At 51.9% G+C, this 25,272-nt stretch overlaps 1 protein-coding gene across 2 annotated transcripts in view; it reads left to right on the forward strand.

Annotated features, from left to right (window-relative positions):
* Nucleotides 1–25,272, forward strand: part of NCF4 (neutrophil cytosolic factor 4) — a 106,418-nt gene that overhangs the window by 74,501 nt on the left and 6,645 nt on the right. The window contains exons 2-5 of one of the 2 annotated variants that reach the window (XM_082350361.1): nt 10,892–13,802; nt 19,238–19,322; nt 19,858–20,011; nt 22,293–22,363. In XM_082350361.1, the coding sequence (XP_082206487.1) occupies nt 13,771–13,802; nt 19,238–19,322; nt 19,858–20,011; nt 22,293–22,363 (342 nt within the window). In that variant the 5' untranslated portion in view covers nt 10,892–13,770. Of the gene's footprint in view, nt 1–6,597; nt 13,803–19,237; nt 19,323–19,857; nt 20,012–22,292; nt 22,364–25,272 lie in introns of those variants that run through there. The other variant, XM_082350362.1, reaches the window with a different exon arrangement.

Here is a 25,272-nt window from a genome sequence, read left to right on the forward strand (position 1 = left end):
GCTTCCAAAATTTAAAAAAAGTTTTAATACATTGAAACCAAAATAAGAATGGAGTTGGTATTTCTGTTTTTCCCAAGACCTGCACAGGATGCTAGAAAACAATGGAAAACTGCCTTTGATATTCTGTTGAAAATGATTTTCAACAAACAAGTCTATACCCAGCTAAGCCCAATCAAGCATGAGGATGGGATGAAGACCTTTTCAGGTATGCAAGGACTCAGAGCATTAACCTCCAATGCATCCTTCAAAATCTTCTTCCTTGTTGTGAAATAAATGTCTGCATCTTTTGTTCAAACGGTGACACATCAATGAAAAGAAGTAACAGGTGCAGTCAGAGCCACTGGGTAGGGAGGAGAGTCGGAAAGGAAGGATCATACATGGGAGAAGATTCCTGCAGTGGGCCATGCATCTGGCCCAAGACAGAGAGCCAGCGAGGAGCCTCCCACCCCTCTGGTCAAGCCCACACCTTTCACCCTTCCATGGAAGCCTGTAAATGCGGTTTGGGGGGAATGAGGGGCAGACCCATGCCCCACATGGGACACTGCAGGGCCCAAGGGGGCAGGGGTAGGGGTGGAAGGGTATGGCTGCTGAGTAGTAGAGATAAGGCCCCTCTTCCTCCTCTTTCTAGGAGAAGTGGACTATGGGGAAAGGGTGACCCCTTCTCTCACCACTACACTGGTTGGAGTGGTCAGAGCATCAGATGTCATTATGAAGGTAACGCCCACGCTGGGATCTGATGAAAGCAGTAACCATGCTTGGTGTCAGCACCCCCAGGGCTCTGGGGTCCCCCACACATAACAATCCTAACCTCCTCATCTCAAGCACCTACTGTGTGCCAGGAGATACCACGTTTCTAATCCTTGCGACACCTTTCCTGTAGATGGTACATAGAGTCTTTCAGGAGAAGTGGGAGTTGGTCAAGCAGAGAAGCTTTATACATGCTCAGGGACCAACCTGCAGTGTGGGCTGGAGTTGGGAGAGGAGGGGAATGAGGCCGGGGAGTGGATGGAACCCACAGCCAGAGACAGTGTGAAGGGTGAGAAGGGGGCTGAGGAAGCAGATGGTGAGGAGTCTGGGATGGAGCCCCCAGACGAGGAGGAGATGCTGGAGAGGCGGTGCCAGGGAACCAAGCCTGCTTCATGGGCATCAGAAGAGGCCAAGGATGGAGAAGGGGCCCTATGTAAGGCCTGGAGTGGATGCACCGAGAGCAGCTCCGGCCACCCTGGCAGGAGGTCCCAGGGACTCAGGGGTGGGAGCAGATTGCCAAAGGGGGAGAAGATGGAAGGGCGGCTACAGAATTTCTAGGACCTCATGTTGCAAAGCTGTCCGATTCCTGTGTGTACATTTCCAGGGCAGCGGGGCACTCTGGGAAGCTCTTGCATGTTGTGGGCTAGGAGAGAGGAAGCGCTTCCTTTAACACTGAAGGCAGAGCCATGAGGCAGAGGAAATGCATTACCTCGGTCACCAGGGTCCTAGCCTGGCCCAGGGAGAGGGGAGTTCCTGGGACCGGAAGTCCAGTCCCAGCCGGCTGCAAGCCCCTCACCTGCAGTGCACCCTTCTTCACCTCCTCTCTCCCAACAACTCCTGTTGGCCCTGCTTTGGACATTGGAGATTCATAGATGAATATGACACAGTCCTTGACCTGAATGTGCTCGTGGTACATAATCCTCAGCAGGAAGAGGTGGAAAGTCTAGAAGATGATCTGATAGAGACCCCCAACTCCCAGGAGCTAGAGAGAGAGGCCGCCCAGCCTTCAGGGAAAGTCTTTGACCAGCTTAGGTGATACAGAGAGTTAAAAGGATGAGGTAAAGCCCTAGAATCACAGCAATGGGAGGAAAGTGGGGAGAAGGCATGGAGAGAAGCCAAGTTGATCTGTAGGATACACAAAAGGCAGGAAACAGGAGGAAAACATGCCCTGGGTGCTGGGGCTGGAGGGAGAGCCTGGGCGAGGGAGTCTCCCCTTTTGGTGCCTTCAAGAAAGTCAAGTTAGAGGGAAGGGGGAGGGGCAAGATACGGATAGAGTATGAAGAGGTACAAATTACTATGTATAAAATAAATAAGCTACAAAAGTATATTGTACAGCACAGGGAATATAGCCAGTAATTTATAATAACTATAAATGGAGGGTAACCTTTAAAAATCACGGATCACTATGTTGTACACCTGAAACTTATATAATATTATAAATCAACTCTACCTCGATAAAAAAATGTGAAAAAATAAATGGAATCATTAAAAAACATCAATTACCAACATCGCTAGGCTGTACAGACCACAGTCAGAGGAGCCCTTCTTTCCTGGGGCAGAGTTTTAATTAAAGGCAGTGGCATCATAGTGGCACCAAGAAGCAGAAGTAGATCCCCGGGAAGGAGGCGACCTTGGGTGGGGGGCAGGGCAAGCACTTGGGCAGCTGCTCGGCCTCATCCCCACCTGAGCTCTCCTCAGCTCTTAGTAGAGCCTCTGTGAACTGTTATCAGGGAGACTCTTGGCTCTTAAGTCTGGTGCAGGGATCTGCAAAGTACGGACCAAGGGCCGTATCTGTGGCCTATTTTTGTAAATAAAGTTGTATTGGAAGCCAGCCACACCCATTCAATTATTTATTGTTTATGACAGCAGAATCCAGTAGTTATGACTGACCGAGAACGGCGCCCTGCAAAGCTTAAAATATTTACTACCTGGCCCTTCACAAATCACGTTTGCCAGCACTGCTCTAATGCATGAAGTAGGACACAGGCTCAGCTGCTGTAAACGAAGGTCAAAATATCAGTGGCTTGAACACAATAGAGATTTCTTTCTTTCTCATGAACAGGCTGAATGTGAGTTGTGCAGCATTGGTCAAAGACCCAAGCTCCCTCGCCTTTGTTGTTCAACCATTTGCTACCCTGGGCCTCTCCAGCAAGCAGGAAGGGGAAGAGGGAAGTGGAGGATACGCCTTCTTCCTTTGAGGGCACAGCCCGGAACTCATGCCCATAGCTTCCCCTCCCATCCCACTGACCAGCCCTTGGTCACGTGGTCACATGTAGCTACAAGGTAGATTGGGAAATGGTACCTTTACCAGGGGGACATGAGTCCAGCCCAACTTCCTTTGGACTTTATTACCGAAGGAAGAAGGGGAACATGGATTCTAGAGCATTCTCTAGTCAAGAACAAAAGCACAGAGTGAGGAGGGAGAGGAATTTGCATTCCCTGTAAGATATTGGAATAAAATTTGTAACATGCCCAAACTGAGCAGGCGTCTGTAACACTATAAAATGCCTCCTTCCCCCACTTCCTTCCTCAAATACTTATTGAGCCCTCAATTAGATCAGGCTCTAGCTCGGTGCTTTTTACAGATAAAGAAACTGATGGTCAGAGTGGTTAGGTGAGTTGTCCAAGGGCCCGTCCTTCTGTTCCCTGCACAAGGCTCCTCCTGCCTGACCATCCTGCTTCCCTGGGGACATTCTAGCTGGGAGCTAGACTTGTGGCCTGCGAGGCTGGCTGGGTGTTGGGGAAACAGCAGACAAATTATTTTAGCAGTGAGAATTTAATATAGGGGATTGGTTGAACAGATCTCAGAAGACTGAAAAGGCAAAAGGGGACACTGAGGTGACCAGAGAGTAACTGCTTCCTACGACCGTGGGAACAGGAGAAAGAGAGTAGGGTTGTCACAACCTAGAAGCTTGGAGGAGGGAGATGGTGGAGGGGGTGTTTTTGCCCAGCTGGTGCTGGTGCCTTAGAAACTTGGAGGAGAGACCTCAGGGAGCTGGGACTCAGAACTTCAGATCGCTGAGGAAGGGGTGAGGTGAGCCTCATACTGGGAATGTGGAAAAAACTAGAAACTAGAATCGATTGTTACTGGGACCACCTACGGCTTCCAGGGCAGCACCGCTGGGTACAGTGAACGAATATAAAGGAGTAAATACCTTCCTACTCTCCATCCTTCCGGCCTCCCTCTAGTGCCCCCTAGTGGCAGAGACTACTGGGAATCAGTTGGCAAAGCAGAAATGTGGTTTGGAGACCCAACCTCAGCTCAAGAAAGCTGAGCATAGAAGGGTAAGTTTGGAGCTAAGAGGAGATAATAACTAGCCCACAGGCTATGGATGCATTTAGACCTCTGGTCTTTACAGACCCTGTGCCCCTGTCTCTGAGCCACGGTGGATCTGGAACGTTGAACATATATGCCTCCTGTTGGCTGGCTGTTGGGAATGCGAAATGCTGCAACCACTTTCTAAAATGGTTTTTCTTAGAAGGTTAAATATGCACCTACCATATGACCCAGCATCTCCCTCTTAGCTATTTACCCAAGAGAGATGAAAACTCACGTCCACACAAGCCTTTGTACGTGAATGTTTGTAGCGGCTTTGTTTAGATAACCCCAAACTTGGAAACAGCACTGATGTCCGTCAACTTGTGAATGGATACCAAATTGTGGTATCTTCGTACAATAGACTGCTACTTGGCGATAAAAAGAATAAATTACTGATGTACACATCAACTCTGATGAATTATACCATGTGAAAAAAGCCAGACACAAAAGACTACATACTCTATAATTAATTCCATTTGTATGAAATTTGAGAAATGGCAAAATAGAATGATAGAAAACAGATCAGTGGTTGCCGGGGCCTGGGGTGGGGAAGGGAGGAGATTGATGGCAAAGGGGCACGATCTTTTAGGGGACCTTTTAGGAATAGTGGAAATCTCCTATATTGTGACGTGGTGGTTACATAATTGTCAAAACCCATTGAATTACACTTTAAGTTGGTGAGTTTTATCATATGTAAATTATACCTCGATAAAGCCAAGTCTTAAAAACAATGCTGTTAGAAGGGGGCACATAGTCTGTTTACTTCCAAGGCCACCTCCCGTGAGCCACCGTCCAAGTAGCAGACAAAGGGATCTTTTAAACATTAATCAGGGCTTCCCTGGTGGAGCAGTGGTTGGGAGTCGCCTGCCAATGCAGGGGACACGGGTTCGAACCCTGATCCGGGGAAGATACCACATGCCGTGAAGCAACTAAGCCCGTGCGCTACAACTATTGAGCCTGTGAGCCACAACTCCTGAGCCCATGTGCCACAACTACTGAAGCCCGCGTGCCTAGAGCCCATGAGGCCACTGCAATGAGAGGCCCTTGCACCGCAAGGAAGAGTGGCCCCCGCTCGCCACAGCTGGAGAGAGCCCGCACGCAGCAACGAAGACCCAATGCAGCCATAAATAAATAAATTTTTAAAAAAAGTTAATCAGATTACATCACTCTTTTTTTTTAAACACTCTCATGGATTCTCTCTCCCCTTTGAATGAAATCCAGAGGATTACTGTGGCCTACAAGTCCCTCTGCCCTACTTACTGACCCCAACACTACGGGCACTGGAGCAGTAGGACAAATGGAGGCCCAGGTACCATGTGTCTAAATACATAAAGCTGCAGAACGAGCCAACAAACTGCAAATAAAACAATTCTGCCCTTCTACCTTGACAAGTAAACCTTCATGGCAAGCTGGAAGCCCAGGTTCAAATTTAGAATTCTTGGAGTCTTTTGGAGTTCTGTGCCAGAAGGTGATGGCATGGAAGGCAGACCCTAAGCCACAGCTTGCCCACCCCCTTGCCTTTCCACCCTGGCTCCATCAGAAACTGAGGATACCTGCCAGGTCCCTGGAGACATTTGTGTTTGCAACCCCCTGGGGGCGGAAGACAGCATTGGGCATGGAATCAGGGAAACTGGATTCTTAACGTGTATCTCCTGGTTTCTCCCCATATTGTGCTTTGTTCTGTATGCACGTGTTAATGTGTGGGCATGCATGCATGCGTGTGTGTGTGTCTCCATGTGTGCGTGTGCACACACGTCTGTGTATGTTCTTGTGTGTGCAGGTGCACGCATGCCTGTGCATATGCATGCGTGTGCGTGCATGTGCACGTGTGTATGCATGCATGCATATTTACATGTGTACTTCAATAGGAGTGTGAGCTCCGTGAAGGCAGCACCTGTGCCAGATTCATCTCCGTATCCTTTCTACCTGTGAAGAGTGGACGCTAAATGATTGTGGAATGAATAAATGAATGAATGGGCCAGTAGAGCACAGTTATTAACAGTGTGGGTTTGGAGTCAGCCAGATTTAAGGTCAAAATCTTACTTTGCCACTCACCCACTAGGTCACTTTGTTTCAGTCTCCTAATCCCATAGAGCCTCGGTTTCCTCATTTTCAGAGTGGGGATAAAAATATGACCTATTTTATGGGAGTTGGTGTGAGGATTAAGTAACAATAATCAGAGCCAACATGTACAGAGCTGGGCTATGAGCCAGACGCTGTTGGAAGGGTTTTGCAAGTGCTAACTCATATACTCCTGTAATTTTTCCTGTACTGCAATTTTTTTTTTGGCTGTGTGGGGTCTTCGTTGCTGCACGTGGGCTTTCTCTAGTGGTGGCGAGCGGGGGGCCACTCTTCACTGGGTGCACGGGCTTCTCACCGCCGTGGCTTCTCTTGCTGCAGAGCACGTGCTCTAGGTGCACAGGCTTCAGTAGCTGTGGCATGTGGGCTCAGTAGTTGTGGCTCACAGGCTCTAGAGCGCAGGCTCAGTAGCTGTGGTGCACGGGCCTAGCCACTTCGCGGCACGCGGGATCCTCCCAGACCAGGGCTCGAACCGGTGTGCCCTGCATTGGCAGGCGGATTCTTAACCACTGCACCACCAGGGAAGCCCCACTCCTGCAATTTTATGGTGGAGGGTTAAACAATAAACTCAGAGCGTCTTGGCCGTTATCATACTTATGATCAAAGGAGAGGAGATTCAGGATCCTTAAGCCTCAGGGAGCATCTTCTCATGAACCCTGCTCAGGTTCTGACTGATGAGGCCGTCTGGAGAGGGCTGTGAGATCCAGCAGGCAGCGCTCTGCCAGGCTATCTCACACATTTGACCCTCTGGTCGGACCGGTCCTTCTCTTGCGGTTTACGACATTCTTCCTCTAGGTAGCGCTGCAGAGTGGGAACTGGGCTTCTCGGTCGCAGCGCCCCCTGGTGGTCTATTTCCGTAAATATTTTGATTAGGTGCAGAGCCGTTTCCACAACTCAAGTGCAGTGATAGTGGATGACATATATGGGGAAAAAATAGAATTTGATGTGATAAGTTTTAAGTCAGAGGAGGGTAAGGTGTGCAGGGAGAGATAGACCAAGAAGGGACCAAGACATACTAAGGAAATGATCATCAATAATAACATCAACATCAATGATTTACTGCCCACCTTCCACGGGCCAGGCATTGTACTGAGTACTTGGCGTTCACCACCTTATCTAACACACTTCCAGAAGGTATTTATCACAAGAACAATGGAACTTAGCACACAGTAGGTGTCTGGGATGTAGAAGGTGCTCACTACATTTTGAACAAATGAATAAGGCAATAATCCTATAAAGCAAATATTATCTCCATTTAGAAAAATGAACAAGGAAACTGATGGTCAGAGAGGTCACAGAGCTCGTGTGTGCCAGAGCCAGGGCACCTGAGTTCCAGACCCAGCTCTGCTGCTGGTGCGTCACAGAGGCGGGCAGGGCACCCTGCCTTCAGGGAGCTTGCTGTTTAATTGGCCTCACCCACACACTCTCTGTCTTCAAATACTGCTCTTGAGGGCCTGCCAGGGTGGCTCTTTATGGCTCAGGGAGGAGGTCCAGTGAAGCTCCCCTCATAAACTATAAAGAGACACATGTGTGTCAGGGTTGGGGAATTCAGGGCATGAGGGATCCCCAGGACTCTTGTTCAGTCTGATCTGAGATTTTTCTTCTCTTCCCCAGGAGAGTCACTGATTCAGGCAGCAGGCAGTTACTGAGTTCCCATGATGAGCTTCTGGGAGAATCTCCTGGTCCTGCAGAAGCTGCTTACCTCCTCCCCAGCCCCTGACCATTACCATGCTCCCTTTCCTGCAGCTGGAGCTCTTAGCCCTGAAAAATGGCTACTCAGAGGTAGGTTTCCTCATTTTATCTTGCATACCCGCAGCACCCGAATGAGTAAGGTTTGAAAAAGGCTGTGCATTTTGTGACATTTAGATCCAGCCCTCATTCAGGCTCTGGCAATTCCTCAGGTATGTTCTGAGTGTATTGAAACTTTCCTTGGAGACGTGGTTATGAATGGACATTAGTAAACCTTCATAATGCAGCGATGCCCCTTCTCTGGGTGGCCCCCGGCATTTGGTCCTTGAGCCTATTTATTTTTCATATTCCATCCTCTCTGCCACTGTCAAAATGTCACTTTACTGTCATTTGCTTCCGACTGCCCCTAGCAGTCTTCTTCCTCCTGATTCTCTGCTTCAAACCTCTGAGCTGTTAGGTTTGGGTGTACCTTCAAAATAACCTGGCGGGAAGGGAGGGCCGGCGTGCATGCTTCTGTGAATAAAATATGTGAGCTTTGCTGCCTGGACTGGGAGGTACCAATTTGGACAGCTAGATGACTTGTGTGTGAGTTTTACTCACAGGCTGTGGCGGGGTGAGGGGGAGGGGGAGGTTATCACAAGTCAGTTCTCGAGATGCAGGAGGTCACTTCAGGCATTTCTTTGTATCTACCCAGAAAGGCTGGATACAGATGTGCTTGCTGGAATGTGTGAAGGGTTTGGCTCCCCTTCCTGACTATTCCTCTGCCTCGTTCTCCCGCTACAGCAGTAGGAGCAGCAGAAGACCGATGGTAGGGGTGGAGGGACACGGGAACCGCAGCAGCAGGGCCGGAGCCCGCTGCTGACGATGTCTGGCCTCAAATTACACAGTGTCAGAGCTCGGGCATAAAATTAGCAGCATTGTGGGCTTCCCTGGTGGCGCAGTGGTTGAGAATCTGCCTGCCAATGCAGGGGACATGGGTTCGAGCCCTGGTCTGGGAAGATCCCACATGCCGCGGAGCGACTAGGCCCGTGAGCCACAATTGCTGAGCCTGCGCATCTGGAGCCTGTGCTCCACAACAAGAGAGGCTGCGATAGTGAGAGGCCCGCGCACCGCGATGAAGAGTGGCCCCCACTTGCCACAACTAGAGAAAGCCCTCGCACAGAAATGAAGACCCAACACAGCCATAAATAAAAAAAAAAAAAAAAAAAAAAAATTAGCAGCAGTGTTCTGTATGTGAGGAGCCAGGGAAAATACCCATATTCAGCAGACCCATGGGCAGGGACAGAAGACAGGGAGAGAAGGAGTTGGGGAGGGAAAGAGCTGGCCCACCGCAGGCCCCTGGCCCTTCCCCAGACATCCTTGTCCCCGCCCCCCACCCGCCGAGGCAGAGGCAGCTGCGCAGTGGCTGAGTCAGGGCCACGGGAGGCTTCTGGGGGTGGAGGGGGCCGGGGATGGGGAGGGAAGACCTTGAGAAACCTGGGAAGGTGAATTTGAGGGCTTGTTCTACCCTACACACACATACACACACACACACGTACACATACACACACACACACGTACACATTGAAAACTTTGAATAAGATTGAGAAATTCCCACATCTAGGTACTTTTCACACATTTTTTCTTGTTAATTATTACTACAACCCCATTCGGTAAGCCTATTTTACAGATGAGTAAAGAAAGGATGAAAAAGGACATATTAGCTCACCCAGGTTCACATGCTGTAAATGTATTCATGTTTATGGTCATTTTGTGCCCACTTAGATTCCAGCATTTAAATATATCCTCTCTGCAGCCACTATGGAGGACAGTATGGAGGTTCCCTAAATGACTGAAAATAGAGTTACCATATGATCCAGCAATCCCACTCCTGGGCATATATCCGGAAAAGATGGAAACTCTAACTTGAAAAGATACATGCACCCCAGTGTTCATAGCAGCACTATTTACAATAGCCAAGACATGGCAGCAACCTAAATGTCCATCGACAGATGAACGGATAATGAAGATGTGGGATATATACACAATGGAATATTACTAAGCCATAAAAAGCATGAAATAATGCCATTTGCAGCAATATGGAGGGACCTAGAGATTATCATGCTAAGTGAAGTAAGTCAGGCAAAGAAAGACAAATATCATATGATATCACTTATATGTGGACTCTAAAAAAATGGTACAAATGAACTTATTTCCAAAACAGAAATAGACTCACAGACACAGAAGACAAACTTATGGTTACCAAAGGGGAAGGGGAGGGTAAATTAGGAGCTTGGGATTAACATATATGCACTACTATATATAAAATAGATAAACAACAAGGTCCTACTGTATAGCACAGGGAACTATATTCAATACCTTGTAATAGCCTATAATGGAAAAGAATCTGAAAAAGAATATATATGTATATATATAAAATGGAATCACTTTGCTGTATACCAGAAACTAACACAACATTGTAAATCAACCGCAATAAAAATTTTTTTAGTAAATAAATAAATATATCCTCAGACTCACAATGTCACTACTCCACACATCGCATGCTTGGATAGACACAGCACAAACACACACTTGTCTACACAGACTCGTGTGTGTTTATAAACACGTTTATATACAATATGTGTTTTTAAGTATACACATATGATGATACACACAATCACATGCCAGTGCTGGATCATACTTTCTGACTAAAATTGTTGTCACTTCCTGTCTTTCCTGACCAACTCTAGGCCAATGTCCTCCTGGTCCCCAGCCACGGCTCAGCGCTTGCACCTCTTGGAACTCACAGACAATGGCCACATCGGCCACAAGTAACCCTGTCCCGTTACTGCTCATTTAGTTGTTTCATCCTCCAGATGAGCAGAACGCTGAGAAACCAGTGACTGGGTCGGAGTCATTGTTTGTATTATTTCTAGCTCTTTGGGTGTGAATTCTTCTGTACGTTCGGTCTATAAGCTATCTTTCATAGTGGAGAGGTTCTTTCCACAATTTGTAATTTTGGTCTGTGAGCCCACAGGGCAGTTTTGTTATTGCTCTGCAGGCTCACGGATTCCAAAGTTTTTGGTTTTTTTTAAAAATAAATTTATTTATTTATTTATTTATTTATTTATGGCTGTGTTGGGTCTTCGTTTCTGTGCGAGAGCTTTCTCCAGTTGCGGCGAGCGGGGGCCACTCTTCATCGCGGTGCACGGGCCTCTCACTATCGCGGCCTCTCTTGTTGTGGAGCACAGGCTCCAGACGCGCAGGCTCAGTAGTTGTGGCTCACGGGCCCAGTTGCTCCGTGGCATGTGGGATCTTCCCAGACCAGGGCTCGAACCCGTGTCCCCTGCATTGGCAGGCAGATTCTCAACCACTGCGCCACCAGGGAAGCCCCTCCAAAGTATTTTGATGTAATGCTTCAGCTTGGGAATTCTATACCTTGTGGGCAGCTTAGATCTTAGATCAGTGCACGTTTCAGGCTTGACGCTCTGATCTGGTGTATGTCTCTCTCATTCCACCCATGGCCTGGGAGAGTATCTCAATTCCTGCAGTGACCCCAGGCTGATAGCTGAGACGTTCTATTCCTTTAATCGGTTCTGACACTCAGTTTCACACTGGGAGCGCAGATTTGACTTCCTGCCAACAGAGCAGGACCTATAGCCTGGACCTAGTCTCAGATTAGGCATTAAAATCTCAGCCCTATGAACCCATTTCCACCCTTGGTTTTCCCATTGGGTGTGGCGTGCCTCTCACTGGTATAGGTCTCCCCTCTCTTAAAATCTGAAAATTACACTTTCTTGCTTTTGAGCTGGACTCTCTATGTTTAAAATACTTAAAAATATATTATCTAGCAGTTTTTATATGCCTGGAGTAGGATGGGAAACTTCAACTTGTGTTCACCCTGCGATGTTAGTTTATATCTATATTCTAAATGCCTTTCTTGGTAAATAGTTGTTGATTGGGTATCTCTCTCCATTTTTCTCCTTTCTTGTCTTCTCTTCTGTCCTTCTCCAAAGCAGTCTCTGCCTCCCAAGGAGTCCATAAAGGATCTTGGTTTCAGACGAGCCCTTGGCCCTGAAGAGAGGGAGGCAGATCCTCACTGGGTCAGGACTGTAGTACTGGGCCCAGAGCATATTTCCTCCTGGGGACTCTGCCTCCACCCTGAACTCTATTTGGGGCAGAAGTTCCCTTGGGGCGGCTACGTAGAGCGGGATGAGGTTCAGAGGAAGGGTTTGAGGCTCCCAGCTGCCCTGCATTCTTGGAGCCAGACAGCCCTTGGGATCCTGAGAATGGCTCGTATTACCAGTCCCTGTGTCTGGGAAATAACAAAGGAACTGCAGTGGGAAATCCTGGTTCCAGGCTCCACCCAGCCGGCTTTGAACCCGCAGAACCCTGTCCCAGTCCTGGGGGGGTCTTAATTCAGCATGGGTTTGGGGCAGAGGGAGTCAGAAGGGCCCATTCTGTGATTGCACAAGGCACGGTTTCCCCATCATCTATATCCTCTTCCTGCTGCCTTTCTACTTTGCATCTGTGATGCATGAGTTTATATGAATGTAAATATGATTGTGTGTGTGTGTGTGTATGTGACCAGTTGGGGGTTCCTGGGTGTGGCTGTGAACTTCTAGGGTGAGCTCCCTCGGAATCCAATAGCCAGACATGTTAGAGGGGCCACAGAATCACCAACTAGAAGCATTGTGTTCATTTCCTGAATATTGGGTAAGCACTTGCAATGTGCTAGGCACTGCGCTAGCTGGGAAGACAGTGGTCAAACATATAAATACACAAACAAATATGAAGTTACAATAGTTCCAAATGCTCTAAAGCAAAAGTACAGGGATCTGGGAGAGAATATATCAGAGAGTGTTGCATATTTAGGGTGAGGGTTCAGGAAAGGTCTCCCTAAAGAGGTGACTTCCAAGTCGAGCCCTAAATGAGACAGGGAAGAGCATTCTAGCAGGGGAACAGCATGCACAAAGGCCCAGAGGAGAAGACATCTTGGAACATTCTAGAAATGGACTAGAGGCCAGTGTGGGAAGGAAACAGCCCGGGAGAGGGGGCTGGGGAAGCCAGTAGGGTGTTCAGAACTTTGGAGGCAGACAGGACTAGAAGTTTGGACTTTCTCCTAAGTGCAGGGTGAAGCAGTTAAAGTTTAAGCTGGGAATGGTGTGATCAGGTTTGTACTGTGAAGCTCACTCTGGATGGCAGCCCTGTAGGGAGGATTGGCTATGGCAGGCCCATGTAGGCCCGGGGAGCTAGGGATGAGGAAAGTACAGCCCAGAGCTCCAGGAAAAGGGGAAGACGGAAGCATAAACCAACCTTCACACTCTAATATGACACAAGCACCTGTGAGCACTAACTTCGTTGAGGGAACCAGGGAGGCTTCCTGGAGGAAGTGGCTTCTGAGCTGGGCCTTTGGGAAGGCAGGCAAGGTGGACGTCAGCACTCCAGGCCTAGAGAATAGGTTGGGTAAAGTCTCAACAGTGAAGGGGTGCAGGTTGGATTTGATGAGTCAGTGGATGTGAAGTGACTCCCCAAGGTTATAAGTCCCCATGGTGGCTGAGCCAGCACTGGGACCCGATCTCTGATGGAGAGGGGGTCTCTGATTCCCAGCTGAGGCCTGGCCCCAAGAACTGACATCGAGGAAGTCCCCGACACCCTCCATATCAGTGCACTCCTGCATACCCAGCATCAGCGGGTGTGCACTTCCCCACTTGTGGTACAGCTGGGAGGTGGGGAAGAGGAAGTGTGGGCCACGGGCCAGCCCCAGAGGGCCTGGGGGAGGAGCCTCTTCTAGAGTTGAGAGAAGCCAGGCTGGGGCCTCCCTAAAGGTGGCTCCTGAGGACTCCTGGGACCACAGCCGAGACGCAAGGTGGCTGGAGGGAAGTGAGGGGCAAACTCATCCTGGGCCTGGCTGGGAGAGAACCTCCGCCACCCCCGCCCCTGGACCACTGACAGCCATGGCTGTGGCCCAGCAGCTGCGGGCTGAGAGGTGAGTGCAGGGGCGCTGCCCTCCCGGGGGCTCCTCACTCTTCCTGGCAGGCTTTGGGGGATGGAGGCCTGCCCTCCTGCAGCCCCTTATCAACGTCGAAAGTTGAGAGGCTGGAGCTGAGTCAGAACCCAAATACTCAGAAATGCAGACTCTGAGAACTGTTTTAAGGAAACTCCAAGTCATGGCTCACCTCCCTCAGGCACGGATGAAGACACTGAGGCTCAGAGAGGGGGAGTGACTTTCCCAGGGTCACGCAGGAGTGGGTGGTAGAGTCTGGAGGGGAACTCAGGTGTCCTGGGGCCCAGGCTGGGCCTTGCTGCTCCACACTGTTCAGTAATGGCTTTTCATTTTCTGTTCAGACAGAGGCGTAGAATCTGGCTCTTTTCCAGGGCTTATCTCAAATATCACCTCCTCCGAGAAGCTTTCCTTGATAGCCCCCTCTGAACACTTGCCCTGTTTCCTTTTCCTGTGTAGTCCTTACATTACAGGCATAATAGTCTATACTCCCTCGTTGGTTTTCTTTATCACTGGCTCCCCAATTAGAAGCAAGTTCCATAGGGTATTTATCTCTTTTGATCACTGCTATATCCCCAGGATTTGAACAATGCCAGCACAGACTAAGTGCTCAGTAAATGCTGGTGAGTGAATGAATGAAGGAATAAAGGAATGAATGGACCACTGAGCTGGAAAGTGTTCTTAGAGCCTTCTGGTCCAATCCTGTCACTGTATGGGTGAGAAAACTGAGCCCCAAGGAGAATAAAGTACTTACTCGGGGTCACATGGAATGAATGGCAAGGCTGGGGCTCAGAGCACAGCCTTGTCAGGGCCTCGCCTCGTTTCTCAGGAGGCACTTTCTGAATGTTTCCTCAGTAGCCAGGCCTGTGCTCCGAGCTCTGGGGGGACCTCAGGACACAGGACTTGGCTCCTGCCCTCCTGGATTGGAACAGCAGGTGACATCAGAAAAAGAGTGTGGTAACAGTGTAGAGGTGGCTCCGAGGGTCACTGGAGATGGGTCAGGCTGGTCTGGGCAGCAGAAGTGGGCAGCAGAGGGCCTGTGGTGGTGTCTGTGGCTGGAAGTGGAACCCAGGATGGAATTCCCGAAGGTCGAGAATGTCAGAAGGAAGGCTTGTGTGTATGGCGGGAGGGGCAGCAGAAGCAAATGCTTGGAGGGTGGTTCAAGAATGGCCTTTGAGAGCCACAGAGGTTGGTGCTCGGGGCTGGGGTGAGGTTCTCCCGCCAGATCCCAGCCCTTCCAGCCCACGAGTCCTCACTGGAGACTGGGCCTGGCATGCAAACCCAAACCTTCGGAAAACAGCTGCTGTTTGAGGCTGGTGGCACTTCCTATTTCTCAGAGCATGTGGGTCAGAGAGAGGATGCCCAGAGCTGGCCAGCCGGACAGTGTGTCCCCTCCCTCCCACTCCCCGTCCCTTTGCAGATGTCCTTGGCCCTCCACGGAGGAAAGGCGCCCTGCTCCCCTCCTTCATGGGGCTGTAGAGCCAGGCCCCGGGGTCTCTCAGCCTCCCTGCACCTGGATGCCTGTTTGAAAGTAAGCCCCTGATGCTTGAGGCCGAAGCGGAGGATGTGATGGGAGGCCAGTAGATTTCTGGCAGCAGGACTTTCTAAGACCCAAGACGTCTAAAGATGGAAAGGACTGCCATGGGGGGAGGGAGTTTGCTTCCCACAGACATGTTTTGAGCACCTGCTGTGTGCAGGCAGCACAGAACCTGAACTAGTTGCCGCCTCAGGGTCTTTCCACCCCTTACTCAGCCCTCCTCGTGCAGGCCCCCAAAATGGACTTCTCGTGAACGATATGAATCTAGGGGCCCTGAGTTGACTTCAGCTCAGAGGGGTCCCGGCTGAGGTGTCTAGGGGGCCGCTATTCTAGTGGGACTTGCAGCCGGGTTTGTTGCACCCCTGGTGTCGCCCTGATGCAGCAACTTCCAGGCTCAGCTCCCCGCACCGAACCCCCTGGCAGCCAGACTATTTCCATGTGGCCCAAAGCGGACTTGCTGAAAGACAGACACAGGGAGTGGCCTTGCGTCTCCCTGAGCACCTACTATGTGCCGGGGCTGTTCTGGGCCCTGGGGATGCAGCAGTGAGCAGGGTCCCTGCTCTCGTGGGGATTCTCCAGCTGTGCTTGTTACAGATGTGACCTCTGAACCCTCCAGGGATGTGAATACTTCCATGGTCCCCATTTTGGAGTCGGGGAGAGGCCAGAGTGCAGAGAGGAGTCTCCCCAAACCTACTGACCTTGGTGACGGCAGAGCGGGAATTCACATCTTCATCTTTCACCTGTGCTCTCCCGCCCCATGACACACAGGTCTCCCGATGTAACCCCTTCTTTGCCCCACCACCAAAGGGTGAGGCTCAAGGGCCCTTCATGAGCAGGCCCTGCCTGTCTCGCTGGCTTCGTCCCTCATAACTTGCCTCCTCTTGCATGGCTGGGGTCTTTGCACTCGCTCTTTCCCTTGCCTGTCATCCTGGGGCCAGGTCCTCTTTACTTCTCCCCCTGACCTGGTGCCACTTCTTCTGGGAAGCCCTCCCTGACCATCCTCGATCTGAGCGCACCTTGCCCTCCTACATACACAGGACACCTGCTTCTCTTTCTCTGATAAACGTCACCCTCATCTTAGAATTGTCTGCTTGCCAAGCTTTTTTGCCCACTACTACCAATTCGTTGAGGGAATATAATAATGGCCAGGCCCCTGCTGCAGCTCGAAACATCATGGGCATTTCCTTCACAGCCTCTAGGACCACTGAAATTATGTAATTATTTGTCCAGGTCCTCCACTCAACTATGAGACCCAGGAAGGCAGAGGCCATGTCCTAATGTTCTTAGAACAGGGTCTGAGCTACAGTAGGTTCTAGCAGTGTTATCATTATTATTTTGGATGGGGTGACTGAGGCTGGGAGGGGCTGGGGTTTATCTGAGTTCACACAACAAGCTGCTGGGAGCTTTCAGACCAGGGCCAGTGCAGCAGTGTTTGGGACCAAAATTCTGGAGCCAAATCCCAGCTTCTTTACTTACTTGGGCAAGTTCGTTAACCTCTCTGTGCCCCGGTTTCCTTGTCTGGAAAAAGGTGACGCTGTCTTAGAAGGGCACCTGGTGGTCGGTGTGCTCAGGAAATCGTTAGCTGTAGTTACTATTACCCAACCCTCCTGATTCCCCGCAAAGGGCCATTTCTACCTCTCGGGTTTCTTCCTGCCCCACTCCCATCCTATTGCAGGTGAAATACCCAGGAAATGCACAGTCTCAGGGGAGAAGGTGGAGGAGGAAGCTTCTCCCATGGGTGTTACCACAGGACCGTGTGTGGAAAGTGAGCGGGGAGGTTGCCAGCCGCCACCAAATTGCTCTGGCAGTGCTGGGGATTTCCTCTTCCCGCCCTCTGCCACCCTGAGTCACCTCCCCGCCAGCCTCCAGAGTCCTGAGGTAGCCTGAGATCCCAAGCAGCCCAGGTCACGTGGGGACCAGCAAGGGCCGGGACTGGGTGTGTAGACTTTGAAACCAATCTCGACTGAGGTCCCAGCCAGCTCTGAGGCTTGGACAGGGCAGCCCTGCCCCCAGCTCCCACTCTGTTTCCCAGTCGCCGCAACAGGAACAGGATTGCTGATTGCTTCTTATTTCCTCATCTGTCCACAAGCGGCTGGACTCAGCGACACCTAGCTGTTCCTTCTCCATCTCCTTGGCGGTCCCTTTTCTCTTCCTCCATCTGTCCCTCTCAGCCCCCTCCTCTGCTCAGTGATTGCTCTTCCCTGGGGGTCTTAACCACCAGTCACAGGGCAGATGGTTTTTACCACTCCCGCTCCAGTGGAGAAGCCCCCAGCCCCACCCCTGCAGAACTCCAGAGCCACACACCACCTTTTGCCAGACCTCGACCTGTGTGCCCAAGGGACCTCTCAGATTAGCATGCCCCACACTGATCCCATCAACCAGGCTCCCCCCGTCCCACCCATCCTGGTCAGAATATGGGTGACATGTAGGTGTCACTCCTGACACTGCCCTTTCTTTCACCTCCGCATCCAAACGGTCTCCAAACCCTGCTGGTCGTAACTCTGGAATGACTCACAAAGTAGTAGTGTGTCTGTCGGATATGCAAAAGGCTGCAGAGAACAGAGGAACTGATAGTGGCTGAAACAAACAGGGGTTTATGTTTTCACATAATGAGAAGTCCAGACAAGGGCCACAGCTGGTTCTGCAGCTCAGTGACTTCAGTACCAGCGTTCCAGAGATTCCTGTGATCAGTCTCATGTTTTTGCCTCAGGGATGCAATGTAGCTGCTGCAGGTCCAGATGTCTCACCTGCTTTCCAGGCAGGCAGAGGGGGAAAGGGGAGGAGACCATGCTAGCCTTGTCCAATCCTCTGGATCTTGAAGCAAACACTCTCCTAGAGGCTCCTACAGGCTCTAGGTTTCCTCTTAGGTTTCATTGGCCAGAACTGCTCATATGGCTGCTCCTAGCTGCAAGGGGGTCTGGGAAACAGCAACGGGATTAGCATGTTTGGCTCAGACCAGTAGTGATCTATCACCTTGGGGCTAGGCATTGCCACCCTGAAAAAAATTGGAGCTTGATTAGCAGGAAGAAGCAGGGGACACAAAAAGGGAACAGTGTCTGCCAAGGGTGGTGTCCCTTGTGTCTGTCCTCTCCTCCTGTCCCCACTGTCTGGCTCAGGGCCACATCATCTCTCAGCTAGACCACTTCAGGGTGTCCCAGTGGTGCTCTGTCCCTTCAGTCTTGGCCCTCCTTTTCCTCTCCATGCAGCTACCCCAGTTGGTCTCCTAAAGCCAGGGTCCTATTGTGTTTTCACTCTCTTCTGAAGCTTTACATGGCTCCCTGTTGCCTATAAAACTCCTTAGCTCAGCACTGGAGACCCTCCTCAACCTGGCCTCATCCGCCTATTCAGTCTCTGATCACACCAGACTCCAGCCACACTAGACCTGGAACCACTCCTCGGGCCTCAGACCCTTAGCATGTGCTGTTCCTTCTGCCTGGAAGGCCCTTCCCCCTCCCCGGTCCTACCTGGTGGAATCTTATTCAGCCTTCTAGACCTGGCTCCAATGTCACCTCCTCTGTGAGGATTTTCCCAACCTGGGTATAATGAGCCATTCTCTCTGGGAGGTGTGTGTTGACTTTGTTTACCCCTGTGATCCAGGGCCTAGAACAGGGTCTGATAGGCAGGGGTACTTGATTCCCTGTTCCCGGATGAATAACGCAGCCCCAAAGTGATTTGCTAGACTCTACTATGGCTGCTGATATATGGCTCCGATTCCAAATGCCTTCACTGTCAAGGTCTGGTCTGTGTCGCTGCCTGGCACAGGAGGGGTGTTGAACGGGGGAATGCGGGTACACGGGTTCACTTTGCACAGGGCCTCACCCCCAGAGGCCACCCAACACAGCAGGGTGATAACCAGGATTTCTCCTCCTCCCGCCTCCCTCAGCGACTTCGACCAGCTTCCTGACGACATTGCCACCTCAGCCAACATCGCCGACATCGAGGAGAAGAAAGGCTTCACCAGCCACTTTGTAAGAGAGACCCCTGGACCTTCACCCCCTGACCTCTGAGCCTCCAGCGCTCTCCTCTCTTCACCTCTATCCCAGGGCTTCTCAACAGGGCGATTCTGCCCTCCAAGGGAAGCTTGGCAGTAAATATCTTGAGACAGGTTTGATTATCACAGCCTGGGGCAGAGCGTCTACTGCCTGGAGTCCGGGGATGCTGCTTCACGCAGTGCGGTGCACCGGCCAGTCCCCACGACAGAGAATTACCTGGCCTCACATGTGATACCAAGTCGAGAAATTCTGCTCTAACCCTAGGACCTGTGGACCTCTCCCCGGCTCTGGCCCTCGCCTGCGATGCCCCACCCCCTGGTCTTCGAAGCCCCACCCCCTGGTCTACAAAGGCCCACCCCCTGGCCTGCGATGCCCCACCCCCTGGTCTTCGAAGCCCCACCCCCTGGTCTGCAAAGTCCCACCCCCTGGCCTACGAGGCCCCACCCCCTGGCTTGCGAGGCCCCACCCCCTGGCCTGCGAGGCCCCACTCCCTGGCCTCTTTCCTCCTTAGGTTTTTGTCATCGAGGTGAAGACGAAAGGGGGGTCTAAGTACCTCATCTACCGCCGCTACCGCCAGTTCTACGCCTTGCAGAGCAAGCTGGAGGAGCGCTTCGGGCCGGAGAGCAAGGCCAGCCCCTACACCTGCGTCCTCCCCACGCTCCCAGGTAGGCCACCAACGGGCTGCCCCAGGATGGAGCGGCGCCCGCCAGCCTCTCCTCCCAGCTCTGTGGGCGCTGTTCGGTGCTTCTATTTTAGCACAAACCGTTCTATTTTAGTGAAAACCGTTCACTTAGTCCACGGCCCCCCTCCTGCCAGCCACGGGCTGCCACCTGTAGCTCTCCGGGCTCATAGCCCTTGACCTCCTGCTCTCCGATGACCCTTACGGCCGCCCTGCTTCAGCTATCCACCACCAGCTTCGGAGCGCATCAGCCCGGGCCTCTCCTCTGCGAGAGAGGAATCCCCGTGTCTCCCACGTGAAACAGAGGCTCATCTTCCAGCCCTCCCTCTGTCCCCTGCGGGGGAACTGCCCTCTAACTCCCCAGTTCCCCGTGGCTCCCCCTCCTTCCCAGCTCTGCTGGGACGCTGTGGGTGTGCACCTCTGCTTTCGGACAGTCCCCTCACCCCTTGTCTCCTGACCTTCCTCCCCTGCTCGGTCCTCACCTTGGACACGCCCAAACCTCTGGCTTCTCAAGGCCAGCCTGCGTGAGCCCAGCAGGAGAAAACCCCATCAGAGTGGGGTTTCGGGTACACGGAGTGGTCTTGGCTGCGCCCTGCACACCTGCAGGCTGCATCCGAGCACCGCCCCCCTCAACAGCAAAGATGCCACTTCCTGACCTTCCCTTCCTCAAGCTCCAAACCCTGCCTCCAGCTTGCTTTCCTCTCTGCCTCAGCCAGGGCCCGAGGTTCCCTGCAACCAGTGTCCAGCATCCAGCCCCAGGGAGGAAACTGTCTCCCAGGGGTTCGCCCACTCCCTGGCCCCGCCCCGCCCCTCCCCATCTCTGAGCAGCAGGGAGGAGGGGTCCCTCTTGCTCTCGGCTGACCTCTCCTCCCTGACACCTTGTCCCATGCGTTCCCTGTAGGCTCACCTTCTCCTTTATCTTCTGATTCTCTGCCAAGCTTCACCACGGGAGGGCTCGGTTCTCTTCCATCTTTAAACAAACACGTGCCCTAAGTGGGCATTCTGGCCACAAGCCTCCCTGAGCCCCGAGGGCCCTCAAAGATCTCTCCTTCCTTCGGTGATAAATCTTCACTTGCTGTCTCACCTTCTCATCTTCCATCCTCTGCTCAACCCAGCAGCCTGGTTTCAGCTCTTTTTTCTGCACTGAATTCCCCTCGGGACAGTGGCCCGTGACCCATTAACTCTGATCCGTGGGTACAGCTCAGGCCTCATCTTCCTTGTCCCTCTTTTTCTCCAGGAAGCTCTTTCCACACTTCTGTGCTGCCAGCATCTCCCAACTCCCTTCCTACCTCACTGCTGCTCCTCCATCTCCGTAGAGAATCTGCCTCCTCTGGTGCTCCTTGGAAAGCGGGCATCCTCTGTACCGTCATCCTCAGTTTTGTCTTCTCACTCCCCCCTAGGCAATCTGACCCGTGCCTGTGATTTTAACTGCCCTTTTCTTGCTACTAATTCCCCAATGTCTCTCTCTACCCCAGACCTCAGACGCTACCCTCCTTACACCGCCAGACACCAGCCAGTGTGTCTCACAGGCAGTGGGCAGCAGGAAGCAGACCCGTCTCACATTCGCTTTCTGGGGGGCTCTCTGGGTGGGCAGTTCTCCCAGGACTCCCACCTGAGGCTCCTGGAGAGGACATTTGTCTTTGGTCAGCCGTCATCGCTTTCCCTTTTCCCACAAACACTCTGCCTTGCTTGTGAGGCATGATTCCCCCATCCACTGCACAAATATTTATTGATTTGGGCATGATTCTACACCATGGTTCTTAACCTTGGTGGCATACTGGAAGTACCTTGAGATTTAAAGAATCCTGATGCCCGAGTCCCACTCCCAGAGATTCTGATTTAATTGTTCTGAAGTGAGTCCTATGCAAGGAGATTTTAAATGCTTCTCAGGTGACACAAATGTGCAGCCAGGGTGATGAGAATACAGCTGTGAGCATTGCAAAGATCCTGTTCTCTCAGAGCGAAGAATTGTGTGTGTGTGTGTGTGTGTGTGTGTGTGTGTGTGTGTGTGTGTATGTGTGTGTGTGTGTGTGTGTGTGTGTGTAGGAACAGCCAATACATAAACAATTAAAACAAGAAAAATATCAGCTGGTGATAGTACAACTCAGAGAACGCACGTTGGATGGTGGCCACCGCAGCGCCGTGGGAAGAGGAGGGGGAAAAGCGCTGAGCCAGTGTGGAGGGTTCCTGGCCCGGGTGGGCAGCTCTGGGCCCAGAGACCACACTCTTGGGTCAGATTCCCAGGACAGCTCTTTGTGTTTCCTCAGCCAAAGTCTACATGGGTGTGAAACAGGAGATCGCCGAGATGCGGATACCTGCCCTCAATGCCTATATGAAGGTAACAGAGGGGCCAGGCCAGGTGGCCCCTGGGAGGGCCCAGGATGCTGAGGACTGGGCGGGGCCCAGGTACCATCCCTGGGCATGGCTTTGGGAACTAGGGCTGGCTCTCCTGCTCCGATGGTCCCCATCTTCAATCCTTAAAGGCCAAGCCTAGGGAGAGAAACAGGATGTGTTCTCAGGGTTCTGGGGGATGGGACAGGAGCAATGGAGAAAGTTCAGAGAGCCACACTTTGAACTGACAAATCTAATGGCTGTGCCAGGTGTCCTGGTACAGAGGAGAATAGGATCCAGTGCCTGCCCCAGGGTCCCCACTGTCCAGGGGGAATACAGACAGGTGGGTCATGAAACCATTAAGGGGTACGGTCTGTATAAAAAGGGCACGGCGGACCAAGGCCCTGGCTTTCTCACGTAGCACCTTTGTATGAACAGGCCACAGGCTGGATTTTAGTTGCATCCAGGGGCCTTGGATGGATGCCCTTGTGTATTCCCCAACCCGTGAACTGTCTACCTCCTTAGAAGACGGGAGCACAGAGGAAGGAACATCTTAAAGGCAGAGAGCCAGGCTGGTCAGGAAAGGCCTTCCACCAATTAGAGCTGGGCAAGAGAGGGATAGTTTTCCTCATGAGGTAGTGAGCACCCTGTCACTAGAGGCGTGCAAACCTTGGCTTGATGGCAACCTTAGGAAACTGGGGAGAGAAGCCCTCTTCATAGCCCAGAGGCATCCTCACAGACAGTGAGGCCTCCCTGTTCTACTCTTATGGGAAAAGAGCACCAAGCTAAGTGCTCTGGTCTTTGCTCTGACACTGAGCAGGTGATTTAGGGCTATTTGCTCATTCTGTCTAGGACTTGGTTTTCTCACCTATGAAATGGAGCCGTGCCCCCAGCTCTCCAGTCTCACAGGAGGGGAGTGATGTTGGGATCTATTGAGAAAAGGACGGGAAGGTGCTTTGTAAACTGTGAACCTGCTTCCAGAATGTGAGAGAGCATGACTCCTAGTGGAATGAGGGGGCAGGAGGAGTATAAAGGGGGTGGGGGAGGGAGGAGGTGGCCGGTCTGCCCTCCCCAGTGGCTGCAGGAATCCTGGGCTCTGGGCAGAGGAGGGGTAGGGTGGGAAAGCCCGTGGGCTCCAGTACTGGAGGCATCTCCCCTCCAGGGGGCGCTGTGACAGCTGCTCCTTCTGGGCAGCTGGCGGCTCCACTCTACTCCAGCGGGGCTGGAAGGAGGGAGGAGGGGCTGTGGAGCTGGAGCTCTTCCATCCACGCCTGGTCTTGGCAACCAGCAGCCTGAAGGCTCTCATCTCTGCCTGTCTGTGTCTGAGTGGGTTCCTCGAAGCTCAGAGGTCAATCAGTGCTATGGTAACCTCACCCTGGGCTTGAAACATTCAGAGACGGGGAGCTCACTACCACTCTCCCCTGACCCAGGCTGCTCTTCCATTGTTGGACAGCTGTTAGAAAAGCCCGACTCCCTGTGACTTCTACCCACCGGTCTCACCTCTGTCCTCATGAAGAATAGGGCTCACGTGGTAATGACAATTGCCTAGAACTATGTGGAGAGCTCTGACTGGCAACAAGGAGGCTCTTGATATACATTTACTGGATAAATAAATAGGCTTATTTAATTCCCTCAATAACCTATGGGTTCAATACTCTTATCCCTATTTTAAAGTGAGGAAATGGAGGCACAGAGAGGTAGAGTCACTCACTCAGTGTCACAGAGCAGTTAGGTAGGTAGGATGGGATTTGAACCCACATCTCTGTGACTCCAGGGTTGTGCTCTTACCCACTGTGCTGTATTGTAATAAAAGTAACAGCAACAATAATAATATCCGACTTGAGTAGGGCCCTTGCTAGATGCCCGATGCTGTTCTAAGTGTTCTGCACGTATTCACTTATTGAATCTTTACACAATTCCACGGGGGAAATAATATCACCTCCATTGTATTAATGAACATACAGAGGCACCCTTGCTCCAGGTCACCCAGATGAGTGGCAGAGCTGGAATTCTATCCCGGGCATCGCCTGGCTCTCTCTCTCTGTGCCCTTGAACCCATCTCTGGGCTGGCCCCCTGCCCTCCCTATAGGACAACCGTGTCTTTTCCAGGCTCTGCGTTCCCAGTTCCTCTGGAGTGGAGTTCCCGGCCCCTCCCCAAACCGCTGCCCCCACGGAATTCTCTGAGGGGGTCTGGGTGCCTCTGGAGCTGTAGCACTCAAAGCCAATCACAGTGCTCCCGGGGACCCGTGCAGTGGGCAGCTTGGGGGGATGACCCTGGCAGGTCCTGGGCGCTCTGCATCCTCACAGCCTGAGGGTCGTTGCATTGTGGTGGGTGTAACCAGCATCTGATTGAGAGTCCCGACCCCACCACTTCCTAGCTCTGCCCAACGGCCCGGGCACTTTCTCACTCTGAGCCTCAGTTTCCCCAACTGTGATATGAGATGAAGTATCAGGAAGCATCTTTTTAGGCTGGAATTCCACTAACTGTTGTTAATTTGGGTTATCTGGGGAATACTTCCCCCACCATTGTCTCGTTTTGATCTAAGGGATGAGACTTGGTGGCAGATGGCTCTGGGTGTCACTCGCTAGGCCGCGTGGCCCTGGGCAGGTCCCTTCACCTTTCGGACCCTTGCTCCCAGGTTACTGTTAGGTGGAGCGAGGTCACACCGTGGGGCCATCAGTGCAGTGCCAGGACAGTCACCACCACGTCACGTGACCTGTCGTCACCATTACCGTCGTGTCTGAAGGCCTTTGGGTCTTTTCCAAATGAACTGTTCTTGAGCAAGTTGGCCCCGTCCTGACCTTGAACCCAGGGGCAGATCTTGTGATGTGCTACCCTCAGCCTACTGAGATTTTAAAATACGTCTTACTTGTTATCAGGCAGAGAACCGTTAGTGGAGAGAGGCGGGCGCAGCA

Source organism: Balaenoptera borealis, assembly GCF_965194805.1.
Source record: "Balaenoptera borealis genome assembly, chromosome: 13".
In the NCBI taxonomy this organism is placed as follows: Eukaryota; Metazoa; Chordata; class Mammalia; order Artiodactyla; family Balaenopteridae; genus Balaenoptera; species Balaenoptera borealis.